Source organism: Lepus europaeus, chromosome 10 (assembly GCF_033115175.1).
Source record: "Lepus europaeus isolate LE1 chromosome 10, mLepTim1.pri, whole genome shotgun sequence".
Lineage (NCBI taxonomy): Eukaryota > Metazoa > Chordata > Mammalia > Lagomorpha > Leporidae > Lepus > Lepus europaeus.
In genome coordinates, this window is record NC_084836.1 from 2879231 (window position 1) to 2899498 (window position 20268).

General features: G+C 57.1%; 1 protein-coding gene and 1 long non-coding RNA gene across 2 annotated transcripts in view; one reads left to right on the forward strand and one right to left on the reverse strand.

The window, feature by feature from the left end:
* Positions 1 to 254: 254 nt before the first annotated feature.
* LOC133768266 (uncharacterized) lies at positions 255 to 11815 on the forward strand. Its single transcript, XR_009866935.1, has 3 exons — positions 255 to 333; positions 8053 to 8638; positions 11347 to 11815. It is a non-coding gene; the product is annotated as an uncharacterized LOC133768266 (long non-coding RNA).
* Positions 4534 to 20268, reverse strand: part of LOC133768262 (uncharacterized) — a 45469-nt gene continuing 29734 nt past the window's right edge. The window contains exons 6-12 of the mRNA XM_062202686.1: positions 18894 to 18948; positions 18133 to 18294; positions 12955 to 13027; positions 12455 to 12626; positions 10006 to 10081; positions 8181 to 8296; positions 4534 to 4583 (exon numbers count right to left, since the gene is read on the reverse strand). Coding sequence (XP_062058670.1) covers positions 8237 to 8296; positions 10006 to 10081; positions 12455 to 12626; positions 12955 to 13027; positions 18133 to 18294; positions 18894 to 18948 — 598 coding nt within the window. The 3' untranslated portion in view covers positions 4534 to 4583; positions 8181 to 8236. The remainder of the gene's footprint in view (positions 4584 to 8180; positions 8297 to 10005; positions 10082 to 12454; positions 12627 to 12954; positions 13028 to 18132; positions 18295 to 18893; positions 18949 to 20268) is intronic.

Genomic DNA, 20268 nt, shown 5'->3' on the forward strand with positions numbered 1-20268 from the left:
GCGGGGCCCAGGGCGCACGCGCAGCGGATTGGCTCCGCCCCGCCCGGAAGTCCGGCGGAGGCCCTGCGCCGTTCGTAGGCCCGAGGGCGGCGGTCCGTCAGCGGGTCGTGTCGGCTCCGGTCGCCGCCCGAGTGTCTTGTGAAGACTGAACTCACAAAGGTGCTGCTGCCCGCTCTGCCGGAGGGCTCGCGCCCGCTATCAGCAGTGCGGCGGCGCGAAGTCACGGCCGCTGTCCGGAGTGGGCGCAGGGGCCCCGGAAGCGTTGCCCGAGGCCGGAAGGGGACGGTCACCCTAGGGGGCTTCCCGCTGAGAGGGTCTGCGGTCCCGGCTCCGGTGAGCTAAGACTCCGGGGCCCCGGGCCCAGGTGAAGGCGCTGGGGAGCGCGAAGTTGGGGCCGCGGCCGGGTCATCGGGAGCCAGCGGCTTGGAGAGGCCAGGCCAGGCCGCTGGGTGAGGCCGTCGCCGTCGCTCACCCGTGGCCTGCATCCAGGTGTCAATAGCACCCACGTCAGGTTCTCGAGGCTCCGCCCAGGGCTGGGCGTCACCGCGCGGGGGCTCTGAGTGTCCAGGCCTGCTGGATGCAGGGGGAGGACCCAGGGTTTGCCCGGAGCCACAGCTCCTCCAGGCAGTCCAGGCGGGCAGCTGGGGGTGCGCCCCTCCCCACGGATCACCTCTCGTGGCCGTGTGTGTCCTTCACTGTGACCCCGCGTCGGGGTCGCCATGAGCCCGCTAGCACAAATGGACATGAAATGACAGTGTGGGCCATGCTGCGTGATACCGGGGGCACGGTGCTGTCATAACTGCAGGAGTTCACAGCAGAGGACGAATGTAAGATAGCGAGGGCAGGGGCCGGGGGCCGGGGGCTGCACACCCTCATCGTTCCCAGTGGGGCTGGAGGGCGGGAGGCTTTCTGGAGGGCGACCATGGCTCCCACCTCCTTGGCTAAGTCATGTGTTGCTCGGAAACCCCAAGGGGAAGAAGGAAGGTCCCCCTCGGGATGGGCCTGCCTCCTGGTGGAGACAGCAAAGTCCTATTGTGAACCCATCATTGCCCCGCACACCCCAGCTTCTAGAACAGCGTCTGCCCAGGACCCTGCCCCAGGCCTGGCGCCTGGGAACTGCTTACAGGTTCTCATCAGACATAGGAGGAGGAGCCACTCGTGAGGCCAGCATCGCATGTTGGAGTTGGTGTAGGAGGCCTGGCGCCTGTGTTCTGATCAGCTCTTGGACTGCATCTGAGAAGGCCGCAGAAAACGGCCCAAGTGCTTTGGGCGCCGCCACCCATGTGGGAGACCCAGACCCAACTCTTGTGGCTATCTGGAGAGGGAACCAGAGATGGAAGGTCCCTCTGGCACTTGCCTTTAAATGAATATTAAAAAAAAAAAAAAAAAAAAGGCAGAGGAACAAATTTATTTTCATTCTTGAAATTTGCATGAGCTTGAGCAAACCGTGAGGGCCAACTAGGTTCGGAGACTTCCTCTGCCTGCCCAGCACGTGCCCCCTAACTTCAGTGGGAACTGAAGGACCTTGACGGCACCGTGGCACTCAGAGCCCCCTTCCCGAAGGCCAAGAGCAGCACAGCTGCTCAGCACACGCGTGGGGACATCAGCCAGGGTGGGACAGCAAGGAGAGCAGAGCTGGCATTCAGGCGACAGCTCAGGCCTTGTCACAGCCTCGTGTCAGGCTTTGGTTTGTGCCACAGCAGAGCTGCCCTGAATTGCATCTTGTGCCCTCACAGCATTGGACTCCGAGAGGACGGGGAAGCCGTGTCCGATGACAGTTGAAATAGAGGAATGAGCTCCAGTCAGCACCGCTGAATCCACCCTGGGGCCTCCAGGTCGTCCCTGCAGAGCTGGGCAGGAGGCAGTGGGTGCAGCCAGCAGGGCCTGAGGCCAAAGGCAGGGAGGCAGCCAGGACAGGCAGGCCTCTGCGGCTGTGACAACAGAGTCTGTCCAGAGCACCAGGAAGATGGAACCCAAGGAGTTCTCAGGGAGAGGTGGTGGGGGGAGCAGGAGGAGGCCGTGGACAGGACCTGTGTTTGGGAGACTGCTCCCCCGCAGAGCCCACCCTACCTCTGCCCTTCCTCCCAAGCTGGAGCAACCCTGAAGCAGGAGCAAAAGCAAGCCCTAAGAAAACCTAGTTGCAGGCAAGTAGAACACAGCAGCACCCATTGGTTCTGACTGCTTAACAATGCATGCTGGCCCTAAGATTCTGAATCGCATTTGAGATCTGTGTCCTCCTGTAGAACTGCGGGCTTACAGCAGGTGTTTCCTAAGCTCAGCCCAGAGGGCAGCTGGGCTGAGGCTGGCCAGCCCCCTGCGGAGGTCCTGCAGGCCGAGGTGGCCGGGCGCGCTCACTGCATGAGGTGCGCGGCGGTGGCCTTGCGGATGAGCCGCTCGGTCAGGGGCGAGTTGGGCTTCAGGGCGTCCCGCTCCATCAGAAGGCTCCTGTGGAAACACATCCAGGTTCGGGGGTGGACTCTTCTAGAAGGCTCTGCCTCAGCAGGAAGGGAGCGGGATAATCACGGCCCCGTGTTGGCGCACTGGGGGTGGAGGGCCGGAGGGTGTGCTACCACGGCCTTGTGCCTCCCCCCAGACCCATTCCACAGCGTACACTCACCTGCACTGCTCAGGGCCTGGCCGACTGCCACTGTGTACCTGCCTGGACCGCTGGCGTCCCACAGCAAAGGGACCCTGCAGCCCCGGAGGCCACCCTCCCACAGCACCCATTTGCCCCCAGGGGTCTGCAATGGCTAGGGCTCCACACAGCTCCCTTCTTTGGGTGTACCCAACTCCCCAGCCCTCCGACTAAGCCTCCCTTTAACCAGACTCACCCCTGGCCTGGTTCAATCTACTTTGCTGTCAGCTCCCAACTGTCAATTCCGTGGGGTGCCCTCCTGAGCTCCCTCCCCCTGCTAACAAGAGCCAGGGCAATTCTCTACCATTTTACAAGGAGGGGACATCAGGACAGGAAGCTCCATGCAGCCAGGCCCTGGGTCTGTCTGCTCCCCGCTGCCTCCCACAGCCAGCACAGGAAGGCAGAAGGGAGTCCAGGCACAAAGGAGCAGTAGGAGGCGGCCAGGCAGGAAAGGGGTCAGGGTGTCCCTGGGCACAGCACGGGACGTGCCTGGGGCCCTTGTAGCTCAGCGTGGCGACAGTGGAGAGGGGGCTGGGGAGGGCAGGAGGTTTGACCTGCGTTGGGAAACAACTCCCCCGCCACAGCCTCACACCTGCAGAGTCGTGGAAGCAGGAGCCACCCTGGCCAGAGACCCCACCTGACAGGCACATGTACAGGAAGGGGTGCGGGGCTCACCGGGCCACGTTCTTGTGCTTGCTGGAAGTGCAGTTCAGGGCCGCGTGAATCAGTATCTGGTTGAAGACATCTCTCTGGAATGTCAAGGGCAAGTCAGACCGTGCCAGGTGGAGGCACGGAGCTGTCACCCCGTACGTGGCAAGAGACAGTGGCCTGCACCCCAGGATGACAGGCTGCCTGCAGAGGTGCCATGGGACAGAGGAGGCTCCCGGTGAGCCTGGCTGGAGGGGGCAAACACACCTGGGCATTGCTGCCTCCGATCTGGACGATCCGGTAGCAGATGGGCAGAAGCAGTTCAAGAGCATGGTCCGGATTCCCGGCCTCCGCCTCCACCATGGCCTGGCACAGGGGCAGCCCCATGTCTCGGGCCAGGAGGTGCTGACAGTTCTCTCCCGGGGACCTACCAGCCAAAACGTGCTCTCAGCAGCTGGCACAGCCATGGGAGGGCCCACTCCTCCCTCGGCAGGTGTTTCTGTCAAGTGCCCGGCACAGGGCACACAGAAGGTGCTTTGGTGGGGTGTGGTGTCAGAGAAGTAGCCCAGTGAGGGGACAGACCATGGCTCTGACCTCACACTCTGCTGTCACCAGCCACCTAGCCCCACACGGGTTCCCCAACCTCTGAACCTCTGGCCTCAGAGTGCTCATATGGAAAGTGGACCTGGGAGCTCTGATCTCACAGAGCCACCAGGATTGCAGACAGCACAGGCAAAAGCCTAGCACACAGACTGGGGCCATTCTGTCCCGGGAAGGGAATGGCCGGCAGCCCAGGGTTCCCAGCTGTCAGCCTCCCACAGGAGGCACTGTCCCCGCGTTATAGATGAGGACGTAGGTTCACAGCAGAGAAGTGCCTGGCAGAGTCTGTAAGCCCCAGTGACCCACAAGGGAGACTGCCCAATGACACTGACGCTGTCCCGTGGGGTAGGGGAGAGGCCATTCTGTCCTGGGGGCACCCTTGACCTTGGGGATCATACCCCGGCACATGTTCTCCATCCTCAAAGCTGGGCTCATCGCAGAGCCCTCACCCCGAACCTCCTTGGTGGGTGGGGGCAAGCTTCAGCAGGACCCAGCACCCTGGTATGTGGGCAGTGGGGTTAGGGGCACACATACTTGCTGGCCTCCTGCAGGGTGGTCAGCAGTTCCTGCGTGGTCTGGGCATCCCGTGCACCCAGCGAGGCCATTAGGAAGTGCGCATCATTGAACAGCAGGACATGATCACGTGTGTACTTCTTCGTTACAGGCAGGACATCCTGCCAGCGCCGGCCCACGGACACTCCTGGGGAAACATGGATGATGCCCAGGGCCTGGCGTGAGTTTCCAAGTGTGTTCCACGCCTAGGTCCTCTTCCAGTCACGTCCCTAGGAGGCCCTATGATGGGTCCTGCAGCAGGTGACAGGCTGGAGGGGCAGGGTTGGTTAAGGCTGTGGATAGTTTCAGCCATGCAGGAGAAGGTTAGGGGTGGCAGGGTCGCAGGGTTAATGCAACTCAAACTCTTCCCCCAGCGTGGCCCACACCACCCAATTCTGGAGGGGCCCGGGCAGGATATGAGCCCCAGGCCTCCTGTCAGGGGCCTCCTTGGCATTCCCGCCCACACCCCACCCCGCCACCTGCCTGGGCTCAGCCTCTCCACATCCCAAGGAGCCTCTGCCTCTCAAAGGCTGCTCCAGTCTGTGCAGAGCAGCCATGAGCGGACCCCACCCCCACCCTGGCTGCAAGCCCGCTCGTCACCTGCCCTGCCCACGGCTCCTGCCAGCTCTCAGCCTCCCCACCCAGCCAGACTGCACTGTTCCTAACAGGCCATGGCTTTGGACAGGCTGCTCCACCCTGCCTGGTCACCCTACACAGCCTTCAGAGCTCACATTTCATCTCCACCACAAAGCCTGCGTGGAACCTTCCAGATGCAACCTACCTAGGCCCTCATCCTCACACTGTCCTGCTGCCCCAGGGCCTCGCCCAGGCCTGCACAGGTACAGCATTGACTCTGCTGAGCCTGGCCGGGAGAGTACCAGCCTGCATGCTGGGGGTTGCCCAGAAGCGTCCTACAGCCCCCAGGACTGTGGCCAACTCCGTCCAGGCTGGGGTGACAGAGAACTCTGCCATCCCAGGGAGTTGAGACACTCACCCCCATGTTCTGGGAAAGGAGGCTGTGAGGACAGGTGGCCAGATGCCCTCTGTGCCCCAAGGACTGGTGGGCAGCCATGGTGTGGCCGGGCCTCCCTGAGTGGAGCCTGAGGCCCCCTCGCTGAGTAGTGGGAACTGGAAGAAACAGACGTAGCAGCCAAAGCTGCTGCTCTCAGGGCATCTACGGAGCCACACCAGACAGGCAGCAGCACCATGCACTCGCTGTGCAGAAGGGAGGTGAGTGAGGCTGTGGGGGCTGAGGTGTGCTACCTTCCATCTGAAGGCGGTAGAGCATGGAGCAGGTGTCTACCACGTCCAGCATTTTGCTGCTGGCCTACATTTGGGACAGAATCTGAAAGACAAGCGTCACCATCGCCATACACTGCAGGTGGACTACTGGGGGACCGAGGGCTAGCCAGGAGCATGTCTGGGTTATGATGGGGTCTGCCTAGAGCAAACCCTCAGCAAAAGTGCGCCACACTCCGGTCCCCACCACCTCCGCTATCAGGACCTTCACCCTGACTGTGACCAAGAGCTCAGACTGCACTAGGCGCAACAGAGGGCACCAAGTGACCTGGAGAAGCTGCCCCCACTGTGTGCCCGGGAGCATGTGCTGGGCCCTGGCCCATCACCCATCACCAAGCCTCAGACCAGGCTGGCAGGAGACCCCGCCCCCGGCCACACCTCCAGACTCAGCTTTGCTGGGGGTGCCAAGATCCACATCTCACCGCACAGGTCCCCATCGCCTTCATTTCTTCCTAGAAAGTCCCAACAACCCCCAAAGGACTGCTTCCAGAACGTCACTGATTTTCTCTGGTGCTGAGACCCCAGGCTTTATTTTTAACCCAGCATCCTAGAAACTTGACAAGCCTTGCGGGTGAGATGGGCAGAGCACTGACAGCTGCCCCTTCACAGAGGGGCCCACGGGCCTTCCCGGGACAGCTCAGAGTGTAGGGCTCTTGCTCAGGGGCCGAGTGCAGCCCTCTCCAGCACTCAAGGCCACACTTCTTGCTGACCCAGGATACACAGCTGGTACCGGGCAAACACAGAGCAAGGGCCTGGGGCCTCCACCCCGTAGTATCCCCACCACACCAGCCTGGCCTTCCCTAAGCTGCTTCCTGTTCACGACCCCACCTAACCTGCTAAGAGGAGCTGATGACGCCTCCTGGTTGGCCCACATTTGCAAGGACAACGTCTCCCTCACTGGCCACCATAGGCCTTGGCTCTGCTTAAGCTGGGCGGGGCCTGGGACAGTCCCCACCTCGACCCACACAGCTGCTCGTCCTTCCAGACTGCAGAGGTTGCCTCCTACAGAGTGCCTTCCCTGACCACTGCCTCACCCCAAGCCCAAAGGGTTCAACGTCTCTTCTGGGTATCCACAGTCTGAGGGATGCCTGTCTCAAGGAGGCCCACGCGCTGCTACGAGGCTGCTCAGTCCACTGACGAGGCCCAGCCAGGACAGAGACGTGTCACGTGGACCCTCATGGGGCGCCAGGGCAGGGCACAGGCCTGAGGCAGGGGCTGCAGTCTTGGCAGACTGAACGCCTGTGGCAAGTGCAGGAGGAGGAGGGGATGGGGCCCTGGGCTGCGCTGTCCTCACCCAGGGCTGTCCAGCCAGGCTGCAGGCTGCCAGAGGCCACAGTGGAGAATATGAAACAGCAGAGAACCCAGACCCCAGCCTTAGCGGCTCCTAATTTATGTGTTGGGACCAAAGGCTTCACAGAGTATAGACGGGGAAATTGAGACTCAGAGGGATCCCTCTACAGAATCAGAGTTCTGGTGGAGGCATATGAATGCATTGGGGGTGAGGCCTTGGCTAGGCCTCCCTGCCCTCACAGCTCCTCCTGAGCAAGACCTGTGCTCATGGGTGCCCCTCACCCCCGTGCATCCTGGGTCCCCCAGAGCCTTCCAGAGCCCACAGATCTGGGGTCCTTAGGAAGATGTACATGTGGATGTCAGGGTCCCAGGCTCTCACTCCGACACCTTGCCGAAGGCCTCTCCCGGAGAAGCCAGGAACCTGCCTTCCTGTAAACCACATCCCAGCGGGAACGCCCCTTCCTCTGCCCACAAGACTCCTCCCGGATTGGCGCACACACATGGCTGGGCACCTGCGGCTTACTGACAGGACTGGGAGGGGACTGGCCACCTTGGCCGGTGGGGCCCTGGGGAGCCTGCCACAGTGCAGGGGACAGCAGGCCAATCTGGAAGCCAGAGGCCAGCACAGGGGCGACAGGCACACAGGGAGAAAGGACGGCACTGAGTAGGGAGTGAGTTACCAGCCAGGAGGCCAGTAGTTGGGCACAGGGAGTGGAACAGTGAGGCCACGGCAGGCTCAGGCCATGGGAAAGGGCCTGCAGGGTGGCAGGGGTCTGGCTGGGCCCACACCCGTCCTCTGCAGGCCCTGACCCTGAACGCACCCTGCAGATGGCCAATGCCCCATCACCTCCACTGTCCACACCCTCAGCTACACTGTGACACCCTGAGGCCACCCCTGGGCTCCACGCTGGCAGGAGGGCCAGCTCGGGACCTCATAGGTCTCACCCAGTGGGGCTCTTGTCTTCATGGTAATTGTATGATGTATTCCTTTTACAGCCAACACCAATTCTAGAAACTTCCACCAACAGGTGTTCAGAGGTGCTTCGTAGCCATGGGAAGCATGACAGAAATGTTTCCAAGCACACGCGTGAACTCCTGTGCCTCAAGGACACCGACTGAGTTCCCCGTGCAGGTGGCCGGGGGGTGAGAACCATACCTTCCAGTGCGCCTCTGAGTGCTGCATGAACTCCAGACCCTGCTGCACCTCTGCTCTCATCTCGTGGATGTGGGCCATGGTGTGCACTGACCACGCATCCGTCGGGGTGATAGAGCCTGCGAGCGGGTGAGACAGCGTGGGTCAGTCAGGCTGCCTGGCCAGGACGCAGCACGTCTCACACAGGCCTGGGCTCCAGCTTGGAACCATCACAACCCCAGGACAGCCCATGTACGCATGCGTAGGGCACACCAGCACAGGACACCGCGAGGCAGAGGCGTGACTGGCCCAGGGTACACAGCTGGGATGCAGCAGAGTCTCCAATGCCGGGGCTCATCCCGGGACCCCACAGCCTCCTGCATACCGCTGAGGCTCCTGCATCTGGCCTCAGTTTCTCTCCAGTGCAGGGGCCCGATGATGCCTTCCACTCAGGGCTGCATGGAGAAGTGGACACTGTCCAGGTGAGCTTGGTGGGGACCTTCCAGTGCCCCTCAACTGGGGGCCTCTCCACTAACAGATGGGCATACAACGGGGGGCTTTCTGGTGCTGACAGCACTGCTGTTGAGGTCAGCAATTGCTCACATGCCCAGAGAGGCAGGCAGGACCGGGGAGTGAACGTAGCCTCACAGCAGCATGCCGCCTCTGCTCCCGGGGTCAGCTCATGTTTACCAAGCACCCACTAGGTGCCAAGCACAGGGAAGTAGACGGAGACTCACTGAAGTCCCACAAACTGGCCCATGCCAGGTCCCATCTCAAATCTTGGGCTTCCATCCCCCAGCCTTCTGTCTCGGACTCCCCAAGCTAGGTGGTGTGCAGCTTGCTCTGTACTGCCAACTGCTGCCTCCATGCGTCCTGTCCTTCCTCATCAGGACACAGATAGGAAGTACGTGGGTATGTAGGGAGCGGGGGCACCGCCTGGTCTGGAGCCCTGGGTGCCGGACACTGTAGAGGGTGAGGGCTGAGTCCGAGTAGACTGGGTGTGGCCCTGCTGGGCACACGACTCTCACACAGGGCAGACCAGAAAGGCTGCATTTCACAGCTTCCATTGGCTTGCCCCACTCCTGCTCTGACATGAGCAGGGACTGACCAGTGCCCTCCCTTGCCTAGAGCCCTCCCAAGTGGCCCCTAGGCTCCCCCTCCCAGCACGTGCTGATCCAGCCCCAGCTGCCCAGCTCTGGCCTCTCAGGCTTGCAGCTTCCCGGCCAGTACCCATTACACCCCCCGCCCCACAATGCCTGGACTGCCTGGGGCTGCCTATAGGCTGTGTAGACACATTTCCCCATGGCTGCCTATTCGGCTGCTCCAGTCCAGCATGGCTCCTCGCTGTCCAGGAAGTCTGCCTTCCTGCGTGGAAATCACCTGGGGGAGCCATGTTGGGCGGCAGTGAGGGAACAACAAGGGGGCTGTTCTGCCTCTCCCTGCCACTTGTGTAGCCTCCATCTGCACCTTGTGGCTGCCCTATGGAGAGACCTGCCACATCCGGTGTACCACGGCCACCCTTGTCCACGCTTTGCCCTGGAAACCAACAGAGTTGGTGGGAGCACATAAGCCCCAAGTGCAACCCTGAGCCAGGGGCTGAGCAAAGCCTCCCCAGCTTCACCCCCTCTGCTGTAGGCCTGGGCTGTGGCTGGCCAAGGGGCGTGGCTCCGTGGCCATAGAGGCATGGGGAGGCAGGGGTCAGCTTTCAGCCCAGGGTAGCTGCTGGCACTGTCGTGAGCCCTATGTTTGGGGACCTTCAGAGGGACTGGCCCGGTTTAACTAGCGGGTGGCCCGCTTCTTGGCCACGCTCTCATGGCTAAGGCACTTCTGGAAAGAATTGCCTACTTACCTCTTTGGCAAGCTTTTCTGCCTGATCGTTGATGTTGGTTTCCATCAGTCCAGAAGAATAGATGCCTTTCACATAGCTAAAGACAGAGAAAACAAGTCACCTCAAAATACAATAGGACAGGCGGGGAGCATTGCTCTGTGCCCTCCAGTACATGGGCCGATGTCCCAACTCCCAGGGACTGTGACGGGACCCTGTTAGAACTCAGGCTTTGCAGAATCTGCCATGTTAAGATGAGGGCACACTGGACTGGGTGGGCCCCAGTCCGTGACTGTGTCCTAAAAAGGCCATGAGAACACAGAGAAGGAAGATGGTGGTGAGGAAGCAAAATCAGCTGGGACAGCCACAAGCCTGAGCACTCCAGGGACCCAGCCAACAGCAGGAGCTGCAAGAAGCCGTCAGGCCCCCCGCTGAGCATGGGGTAGGTTTTGGGCTACAGCACACAGGCAGGTGCACCCCAGCTGCTCTGAGTGCCATGCTGTGGACACCATTACAGCTGCGTTTCAACTCTCCATGTTCCCACTGCTGAGGGGATAATGAGGTTCGTCATCAGAACCATAACAGAGCAGGGCCCACCTGGATTAGTGCCCTCCCACCCCCTAGTCACAGCACAGGGTCTCCCTCCACCCCACCCCTGCCCCATCTGGCTGGTGAAACCCCCATGGTGGAACAGCCGAGGACTGCTCCCTGGGAAGCTCTCCTGGCTGGGGTCTGTCTGTGGCTCCTCCTTTGCTTCTGCAGCTCAGCTCCCAGCCTCTGCCCAGCTGGACACCCCCACTGCACAGCCAGGCTCCTCCCCAGGCCAGGGGACCTGGGGCCGGGACCCTGTCTACTTCACTCTCACGGGCCCAGCCAGGATGGGTCTGACTTCCCTTGCTCAGGAAATGCACACCCCCATCTCACCCGTCACACTGACAGCCGGGACCCCCAGTGCTCACACAGGATAGAGGCGTCCTGCCCGTGGCTTTCCGGCCAAGGGGAAACAAGACTGACGCTGGCGTCTGCACGCTGGATGTTATCTCTGCTCCTGTGCGAGATACAGATCCAACTCGCCGTTCACAGAAGCATATTCTAGAACTGTCCCCTCCAGAAGGCTAACTGTATGGTAACTATGTAAGCTCTGTGAGGTCATTCACTGAGCGCTTTCTGGGTTATTTATTAAGTGCTACTGTGTATCAGGTCCCAAAAGTCCCCTGTGGTGGTCAAGTTCCTATGTCCACTAGGCTGGACCACAGAACTCAGATTTCTGTCCAAACACCAGTCAGGTGTGGCTGAGGCAGTAAGTTGTTCGAGGGGCTGACATTGAAATCAGTGTTCTTTTGTTAAAGTGGCTTCTCTCCACAGTGTGGGTGGTCTTCACCCCATCTGTAGACAGACTGAGGGCTCCGGAAACCAGGATTCTGCCTCCAGATTCAAGTCTCTCCTCTCAGGGGGCCGGCGCTGTGGCACTGGGGGTTAAAGCCCTGGTCTGCAGTGCTGGCATCCCATATGGGTGCCAGTTCAAGTCCCAGCTGTTCTACTTCCAATCCAGCTCTCTGCTATAGCCTGGGAAAGCAGTGGAAGATAACCCAAGTCCTTGGCCACTGCACCTGCATGGGACACCAGGAAGAATCTTCTGACTGGAAGAAGCTGTTGCCTGGTCCTGGAGAATCTGTTCCCATAAGGCACAGGCCTTCGGGAAGTTCCTGGAAGCCAAGAGGAGCTCTCAGCACCACTGAACACAAAGCCTCCACCCCCAAGCATAAAACACATTCCACGTCATAGACTGCACTGATTGGCTTAAAAATAACAGCTTCTAAGCTAGAAAGTGGCTCAGGACATTGAAAACCCAGTGAGGAATCTTCCTGCCTGGTTAAAGGAAACAAATAGTCTCAATAAGTTGTCAGAGACAATTTCACGTGTGACCAGCAGTCAGCTGCAGGGAGTCTGGGCTGGAATCACCCTGTGTGGACTCACTGAGCAGACCCCGCGAGATGTCCCCGCGTCGGGCTCAGCACCCCCGAGCTCCTGCAGGGTCACCAGGGCGTCACACCTGCTGAGTAGGCACAGGCACTGCCATTCCCGGGGAGTGAGGGTCAGTGGTTGGCAGGGACAGGAATCTGGAAGGCAGCAGCAGCGCGCCCAGGGGTGTGTGGGAACCAGGAGCACATGCACAGATGCTTCCTGCCCTCTTGTGGACATTTCTACCATGCGGTTCCATTATTTCAGTAACGAAACTAATACCTCATTGAGGTCATGAAACAAAACGAGTGACTGGGACACTACATTGGGAATCTCAGCCCAGCCCTTGCTCGTCAGGCATCGACTGCACAGGCGGGACGCAGCCCTGACCCAGGTGCTCTCATGAGCTGGGCTGAGGATTCCCCTGGGGCCGCATGGGGACAGCCTGAGGCACCCCCAGCCCAGCCCCGGATCACCGATCACAGACACACAGCCCTCAGAGGCCCCTCACCCATTGGCAAATGTCTCCACGGCAGACACGTGCAGCTGCTCCCGCTGGGTCAGGGCCTGCGCTTTCGACACGTCCACCATGGTCTTCACGGCCAGGTCCAGCTCTTTGTCCAGCTGCCTGGAGCTTCCGGTGCCAATCAGCCTGAGGCTGGCAGAGATGTTGTGGCCCATGGCTGGCAATAGGATGGACACAGCTGGGGTTTCAGATACTTGAGCTGGTCCAGCCCATCCCAGGCCTCACCCAGAGTGCCAGTAGGTGCAGACCAGGCAGCAAGCAGTCCCTTAGCTGGGCCCTTCCAATGTACTCCAGTCAGCCCACTGCTGCCCACCCACCACTGGGAGACCTGGGGAAGGAGGCTGATTGCAGAGGGGGTGGGTGGGCTGGGATCTCCACATCTTCCAGATTTTACTGAACTCTGTTGCAACTTAAAATCACTCACCAATCAGAAAACCCTCCCCAAAACCTTCACTGAGGGCAAGCATTTCTTCAGGTGGGCGTACCTGTGTCAGCACGGAACAGCTTGCAGGCTTCGTTGCTTGGGGTGGAGAGCGGCAGCCCGGCATCCTTCCAGGCCTACGCACAAGGAAGGGGTGGCCCAGCTTCAGTCTTGAAGCCCCTCCAACTGGGACACAAGGAGCCCCAGGCCCAGCACACTGCAGACCTCCAAATGCCTAGCAGTGATACAGGGCCAGGCTTCCGTGAGACCACAAAAGTTAGATTTCCAAGACATCACAGCTCTAAGCTTGGGGTGAGATGGATACTGACCCTGACACACATCCACCCAGTATCCTGGAAAGAGCTGTGTGCCTTCGGGCAAGACACTGCCCCTCTGTAGCATGTGCCCAGGGGGACACAATGGAGGCACCTGGACATGACAGCCAGGAGTCCCGATCGCCTAGGAGGAGGGTTTGCTGTCCAGACAGAAGAGGAGTGTAGAGCTCATGTGTAACTTGGAAGGGGTGGTCGTCCAGCCAGCTGGGCTGGCATGGGAAATAAACATGGAAGTAAGACCTCTCACTCTGTCTCTAACTTTGTCTGTAATTCTGTCTCTTAAATAATTAAATCTGGGCCAGCGTTGTGGCGCAGTGGGTTATCACCCTGGCTTGAGGTGCTGGCATCCCATATATGGGGCACCAGTTCTAGACCCGGCTGCTCCACTTCCATCCAGCTCTCTGCTATGTCCTGGGAAAGCATTAAAAGATGGCCCAAGTGCTTGGGCCCCTGCACCTGCGTGGGTGACTCTGAAGAAGTTCCTGGCTCCTGGCTTCAGATTGGCGCAGTTTTGGCCGTTGCGGCCATTGGGGAGTAAACCAGTGGATGGAAGACCTCTCTCTCTCTTTCTCTCTCTCTCTCTCTGGGTAACTCTGACTTTCAAATAAATAAATAAATCTTTAAAAAAATTAAATCTAAAAAAAAAGAAAGCAAGAAAGGAAGATAGGAAAGAAGGAAGGAAGGGGGACAACAGGGGCCAGCACTGTGCTGCCATTCATTGATTCACAGCAGGCAGCACCAGTGTCCCATATTGGTGCTGCTTTAGGTCCCGGCTGCTCCATTTCCAATCCAGCTCCGTGCTAATGTGCCTGGGAGAGCAAAGGAAGATGGCCCAGGTCCTTGTGCTCCTGTGTCCATGTGGAATACCTGGAAGAAGCTCCTGGCTCCTTGCTTTCGCCTGGCCTTTCTCCACTCACTGCAGCCATTTGGGGAGTGAAACAGCAGATGAATCTCTCTCTCTCTCTTAAGTCTGCTTTGCAAATAACTTATCTTTTATAAAAAATAAGAAAAATTAAAATAAAAAAATCAAGTCGCAGACCTACCCTAAGCCTATCAATCATTACTGTAAATAGTTGTCCTATAAATACTCAAGAGGTTGACTGGGTGAAAAACTAAAACTCTTTTAAATGCTGTCCATGGGGCCGGTGCTGTGGCGTAGTGGGTAAAGCCACCGCCTGCAGTGCTGTTATCCCATATGGGTGCCGGTTCAAGTCCTGGTTGCTCCACTTCCAATCCAGCTCTCTGCAATGGCCTGGGAAAGCAGTAGAAGATTGCTCAAGTGCTTGGGCCCCTGTACCTGCGTGGGAGACCCAGAGAAAACTCCTGACTCCTGGCTAGGATCAGCACAGCTCCAGCCATTGGGGCCAACTGGGGAGTGAACCAGTGGATGGAAGACCTCCCTCTCCCTCTCCCCCTCCCCCCCCTTTTCTTGTGTAAGTCTTTAAAATAAATAAACAAATCTTTAAAAAATGTCCACAAAAGACCACTTTAAATGTAAAAGCATAGAGGCAGGGACAGTTCCATGTTGGCAGAATAGGGAGGGAGCTTACTGATATAGTCCAGAAGATAGTTTAATAAAAATGGAGATAGTGTAGTCTCAGGTAAGAGTTAAGGAAAATACAGCAGAGGAAACGCTTCCCTAATTAGAGGGACATGGTGGACCTACGTGGAGGGCATGGGCGCCCACGGCTTGGGACTCTAGCTGCTGAGAGCCTCCACACCAGTGCTGGAAAGTGAGGTGAGACAAGACCGCAGTAGCCCAAGACACTGGCAGAAAAGTGGCAGGAAGAGCATAGAGGGAAGAAGGCTTGAAGCCCCATAGGGGAAAGTATACCAGCCTAACTAGAGAAAAAAAATAAAACAGACGGTACAGACATGATTCTTTTTCTCCACTCACCTTACAAAGGTGTATGAGCCGACAGAGCAGGCGCCATTTTGGACATACGTAACAGCTGTGCCAGCTCAGGGCTGTGCCTGCCCTCACCCAAGCAGAAGAACCTGACCCTGGTGGAGAGTAATAATAGGAGACTAAGACCTAGGGAATGTGTGGAGCTTCTGAACTGGGACTGTGGAAAAAAAAAACAAAACTGAAGGTGGTGTGTGGGAGAACTCACAGTGTGGCTGAGCATTTGAGTAGTCTCGGTGGGAGACACCCAAATTGAGAAGAAAAAAGTCAAACTATCCCTCTTTGCAGATGCTATGATTCTTTAGGGGATCCAAAGAACTCCACAAAGACTATTGGAACTCAGAAGAGTGTGGCAAAGTAGCAGGATATAAAGTCAATGCACAGGGGCCGGTGCCATGGCTCACTTGGTTAGTCCTCCGCCTGTGGTGCTGGCATCCCATATGGGCACTGGGTTCTAGACCTGATTGCTCCTCTTCCAGTCCAGATCTCTGCTGTGGCCAGGAAGGGCAGTGGAGGACTGCCCAATTGCTTGGGCCCCTGCACCCGCATGGGAGACCAGGAAGAAGCACCTGGCTCCTGGCTTCGGATCCACGCAGCGCCAGCCGTGGCTGCCATTTGTGGAGTGAACCAATGGAAGGAAGACCTTTCTCAGTCTCTTTCTCTCACTGTCTATAACTCTACATGTCAAATAAATTAAAAAAAAATAAAATCAGTGTACAAAAATCAACAGCATTTGTATACACAGACAATGCCACAGTGGTTAAAAAAAAAAAAGAAAAAGAAAAAGAAAAAAAGAAATCCGGTCATTTGCAACAAAATGGAGGCATCTGGAAAACATGCTGAGTGAAATAAGCCAGTCCCAAAGGGACAAATATCATATGTTCTCCCTGATCTCTGACAACAAACTGAGCACCTAAAAGGAAACCTTGATCAGCCCTTTTCCTGTAAAGGAACAGCTTCCTATTTTAATACTTTTAGTATTTTCTTGTTCTATTAATACTATTGGTTGAATGCTTTATTTTATTTTTAAAGATTTATTTATTTTATTTGAAAGTCACCGTTACACAGAGAGAGGAGAGGCAGAGAGAGAGAGAGAGAGAGGTCTTCCACCTGCTGGTTCACTCCCCAGATGGCCACAACAGCCGAGCTGTGCCGATCCGAAGCCAGGAGCCAGGAGCTTCCTCCAGGTCTCCCACGTGGGTGCAGGGGCCCAAGGACATGGGTCATCCTCCACTGCTCTCCCAAGCTATAGCAGAGAGCTGGATCGGAAGTGGAGCAGCTGGGTCTCGAACCAGTGCTCATATGGGATGCCAGCACCACAGGCGGCGTCTTTATCCACTACGCCACAGTGCCGGCCCCTCTATAATTAACACACAATTATGCTAAGGTGTTTAAATTTAACTGAAAATTGATCCTTGATATATATATAAGAGTGGGAATAAGAAAGGGAAGGGATGTACATTTCAGGAAACGCTCATTCGGACTAAACCCTAATGGTAGAGCTAGAAAGGTGCCATGGGATTCCAAATCCCATTAAGTTGGCATGTACCAATGACATCTTACTAGTTAAAATGATCCGTTTAAGTTCATAACTGATCATTAAGATAGGATTAAGTGTCAAAGGGATCACATAAACAAGACCAGTGTCTGCTAATAATAACTGATAGAATTAAAAAGGAAAGAATGATCCAACATGGGAATTGGGATACACACAGACTCATAGAATGGCAGATGCCCTAAACAGCACTCTGGCCTCAGAGTTAGCCCTTAAGGCATTTGGATCTGGCTAAAATTCCCATGAGTTTCTCAGGCATGGAAAGCCAAGACACTGTGGCAAAAAAAAAAAAAAGCCTAAACGAAAGATCTCAGTGAGTGAGATCCCAGTGGAAGAACGGGCCATCAAAGAAAGATGTACCTTTCTTGCAGGGAGGAGAGAACTTCCACTTTGATTATAGCTTTGTCTAAATAAGGTCAGAGTTTGTGAACTCAAGAGGCTTCCATAGCCTTGGCAGCTCATGACAAGAGCTTCAGGTGATTATTGACTTCATAAATAAGAATGTCAATTGTTAAATCAACAACAGGAGTCACTGTGCACTTACTCCCCATGTAGGATCTCTGTCCTTAAAGTGTTGTATATGCAAATTAATGGTAAAACTAGTATTCAAATAGTACTTTATACTGTGTGTGTCTGTATGGGTGCAAACTGTTGAAATCTTTACTTAGTATATACTAAGTAGATCTTCTGTATATAAAGATAATTAAAAATGAATCTTAATGAAGAATGGGATGGGAGAGGCAGTAGGAGATGGGATGGTTTGCGGGTGGGAGGGTGGTTATGGGGGGGGGGACCACTATAATCCAAAAGTTGTACTTTCAAAATTTATATTTATTAAATAAAAGTTTTAAAAACAGTAAAAGCACAAATATTTGAAAGTAAAAGAATTAAAAGGCATGTATATATGTATCTCCAATGCAACCAGTAAGCATAAGAGAGCAAGAGTGGCTCTTTCACTATCTGGTAAAACAGATTTTGCAACTAAGATTATTATCAAATACAGAAATAACTAAGGGAACATTCACTAGGAAGACATAACCACAAATGTGTTACTTAAGAGAGCCCCAGAAATGCAGCAAAAATGGACAGCACTAAAGCACAAAGGAGGGACGAGCGCTCTGGCACAACGGATTAAAGCCCCAGCCTGCAACGTCGGCATCCCATATGGGCACCAGTTTGAATCCTGGAAGCTCCACTTCCGATCCAGCTCTCTGCTATGGCCTGGGAAAGCAGTAGAACAAGGCCAAGTCCTTGGGCCCCTGCACCCACATGGAAGACCTGGAAGAAGCTTCTGGCACCTAGCTTCAGATTGGCTCAGCTCTGGCCATTGCAGTCATTTGGTGAGTGAACTAGCAGATGGAAGACCTCTCGCTCTCTGGCTCTACCAGAGCTCGCAGTAACTCTGTCTTTTAAATAGATAAAACAGGGGCTGACTCCGTGGCTTACTTGGTTAATCCTCCGCCTGCGGCGCTGGCATCCCATATAGGCGCCGGGTTCTGGTCCCAGTTGCACCTCTTCTGGTCCAGCTCTCTGCAGTGGACTGAGGAGGCAGTGGAGGATGGTGCTTCCATGAACCAAAGGAAGGCAGAGCTTTCTCTCTGTCTCTATCTGTTAAAATAAAATAAATAAATAGATAAAACAAAGCTAAAAAAAAGAAGAAAGATATTTTCATGCTCATAGGAAGAGAGACTAGCCCGTCAGCAAATAATAGACAAAAACCCAGAAAGACAGAGTCTGAGCAACACTACCAGCTACCTCACCTACTGAACCCTCCAATTTATGACATACAAGCACACTTCAAAAAGCTCTCGGAGGGGCAGGTGTTTTGCCTAGTGGTTAAGATCCCCACACTCTGGTAAGAGCACCTGGCTAGAGTCCTGATTGGGTTCTTGACTCCAGAGTCCAGTGCAGATGCTGGGTGGGGGGCAAGAGTGATGGCTCACATGGTTGGGTTCCTGCCACCCATGTGGGATGGGACACCTGGGTTGAGTATATGGGGGCTCTCATACTAAAAGAGTTTTAAAAAGCATTTCTTTGAATTGCTTTAAACTTAAAAAGTATTAAACATTTCTGAAGAATTCAAATGTGCATTGTCCATGAACTTCCTGAAACCCCTTCTTACCAGCGAAGCTAGAATCAACATGAATGATGTGAGCCTTCACCCTTAGAGACCAGAAGAGGAGGAGCACAGTAAACCTGAGTCTGACCTCACAGCCCCTCTGATTTCCAGTTTCCTCGCTGGTTTGCACCGGTGAAACGAGTCTGTCAAAGGCAGAACAAAGAGGCCCCTTCAGTAACGAGGCTTAATCTAGCTGGGAACCCTGCCTGAGCTAGAAAGCAAGTGTGGTCACAAAAGAGACATGAAGACTTGCGCTGATTCGTCAGGAGCCGAGCAGGCCTGGTGCCAGGTGGCTGGAGCACCTGTGCGCTCTCAGGAGTGTGGGCCCCGAGAGGGCGCTTCTTTCTGCCTTGAGTCAGGGCCAAACGGCGGGAAAGGGAGCCTGGAAGCCGGAATGAGCTCCTCACACAGCAAACGCTGTTCTTAGAGGACCTCCTCCAAGCTTTCCAGGGGTACAAACGCCAGTCACGTCCTCTCCGCAGCTTCCTGTGTCTCAAGAGGCCCCCCCCCCCCCATCTGCTCTCCCTCTGCTCTGTTCCCTAAAAACTGCCTTTATCTTCATCTGCCTCCCACTTCCCAGGGACCCCGGGTTCACGCTCGGTGCGACGCTGGGAGTGGGAAACCGCGCAGGGGGCTTCTATTCATGGGTCCACACTTCGTGGGAACAGAGAGGTGGGGTCTCCCACCCGCTGGACCACCAAGGCCCTGCCCCTTTGGTAGAGACCCGCGCTGCCCCGGGACCTCCGGAGACCCAGGCGCCTGCGCGGGCTCCTTGTTCCCAGGACCCCCTCCGCAACTGGGACCCCTCGGCGCCCGACCGCGCGAGCCCCTGGCCGTTGGGCCACCCCGCGACCATCAGCTCCCAAGGGCGGCGCCATGCGGGCTGGGCCAGCGGTCCTCCTCCTCGGCCTGGGCCTGGGCCTGGGCGGCCTCCCACCGGCTCCGGCTCCGGCTCCGGCTCCGCGCCAGTCCAGCACCACCGGCCCCGGGTGGCCGGCCCCGCCGTGCGGCGACCTCCTCAGAGGCGCCCCGAGTCTGAGCGACCGCGGAGGCCTCGCCCGCCTCCGCCTGCGACGCCTCCCTGCCCCTGGGGGCGGCGCCCTCCTGAGCGGCAGCCGCGGCCTCGACTTCTCCTGTGCCCGGGGGCGCGCGGCCGCGCCTGGCTGGTACCGCCTCAGCGTGCGGGTCCGGCTCCGCGCCCGTCGCCGCCTGCAGGGACTCGCGGCGCCGGCGCACGTCGACCTGCACCTGGCGGCGCCCGGGGGCCGCCTGGCCCTGGCCTGGTTCCTGTTGCTGCCGCTGCCGCTGAGGCGCCCGCTGGGGCCCCTGGCCTGGACCTTCCAGCTGGGGCTGCTGGGGCCTGGGGACGCCCGCCCGGCCCGCCACGCCGCCCGGGCCCAGCGCTTTAAGCCTCGCTCGGTCCTGCCTGCGCTGCCGCGCCCCTACACCGGCTTTGTGGCGCA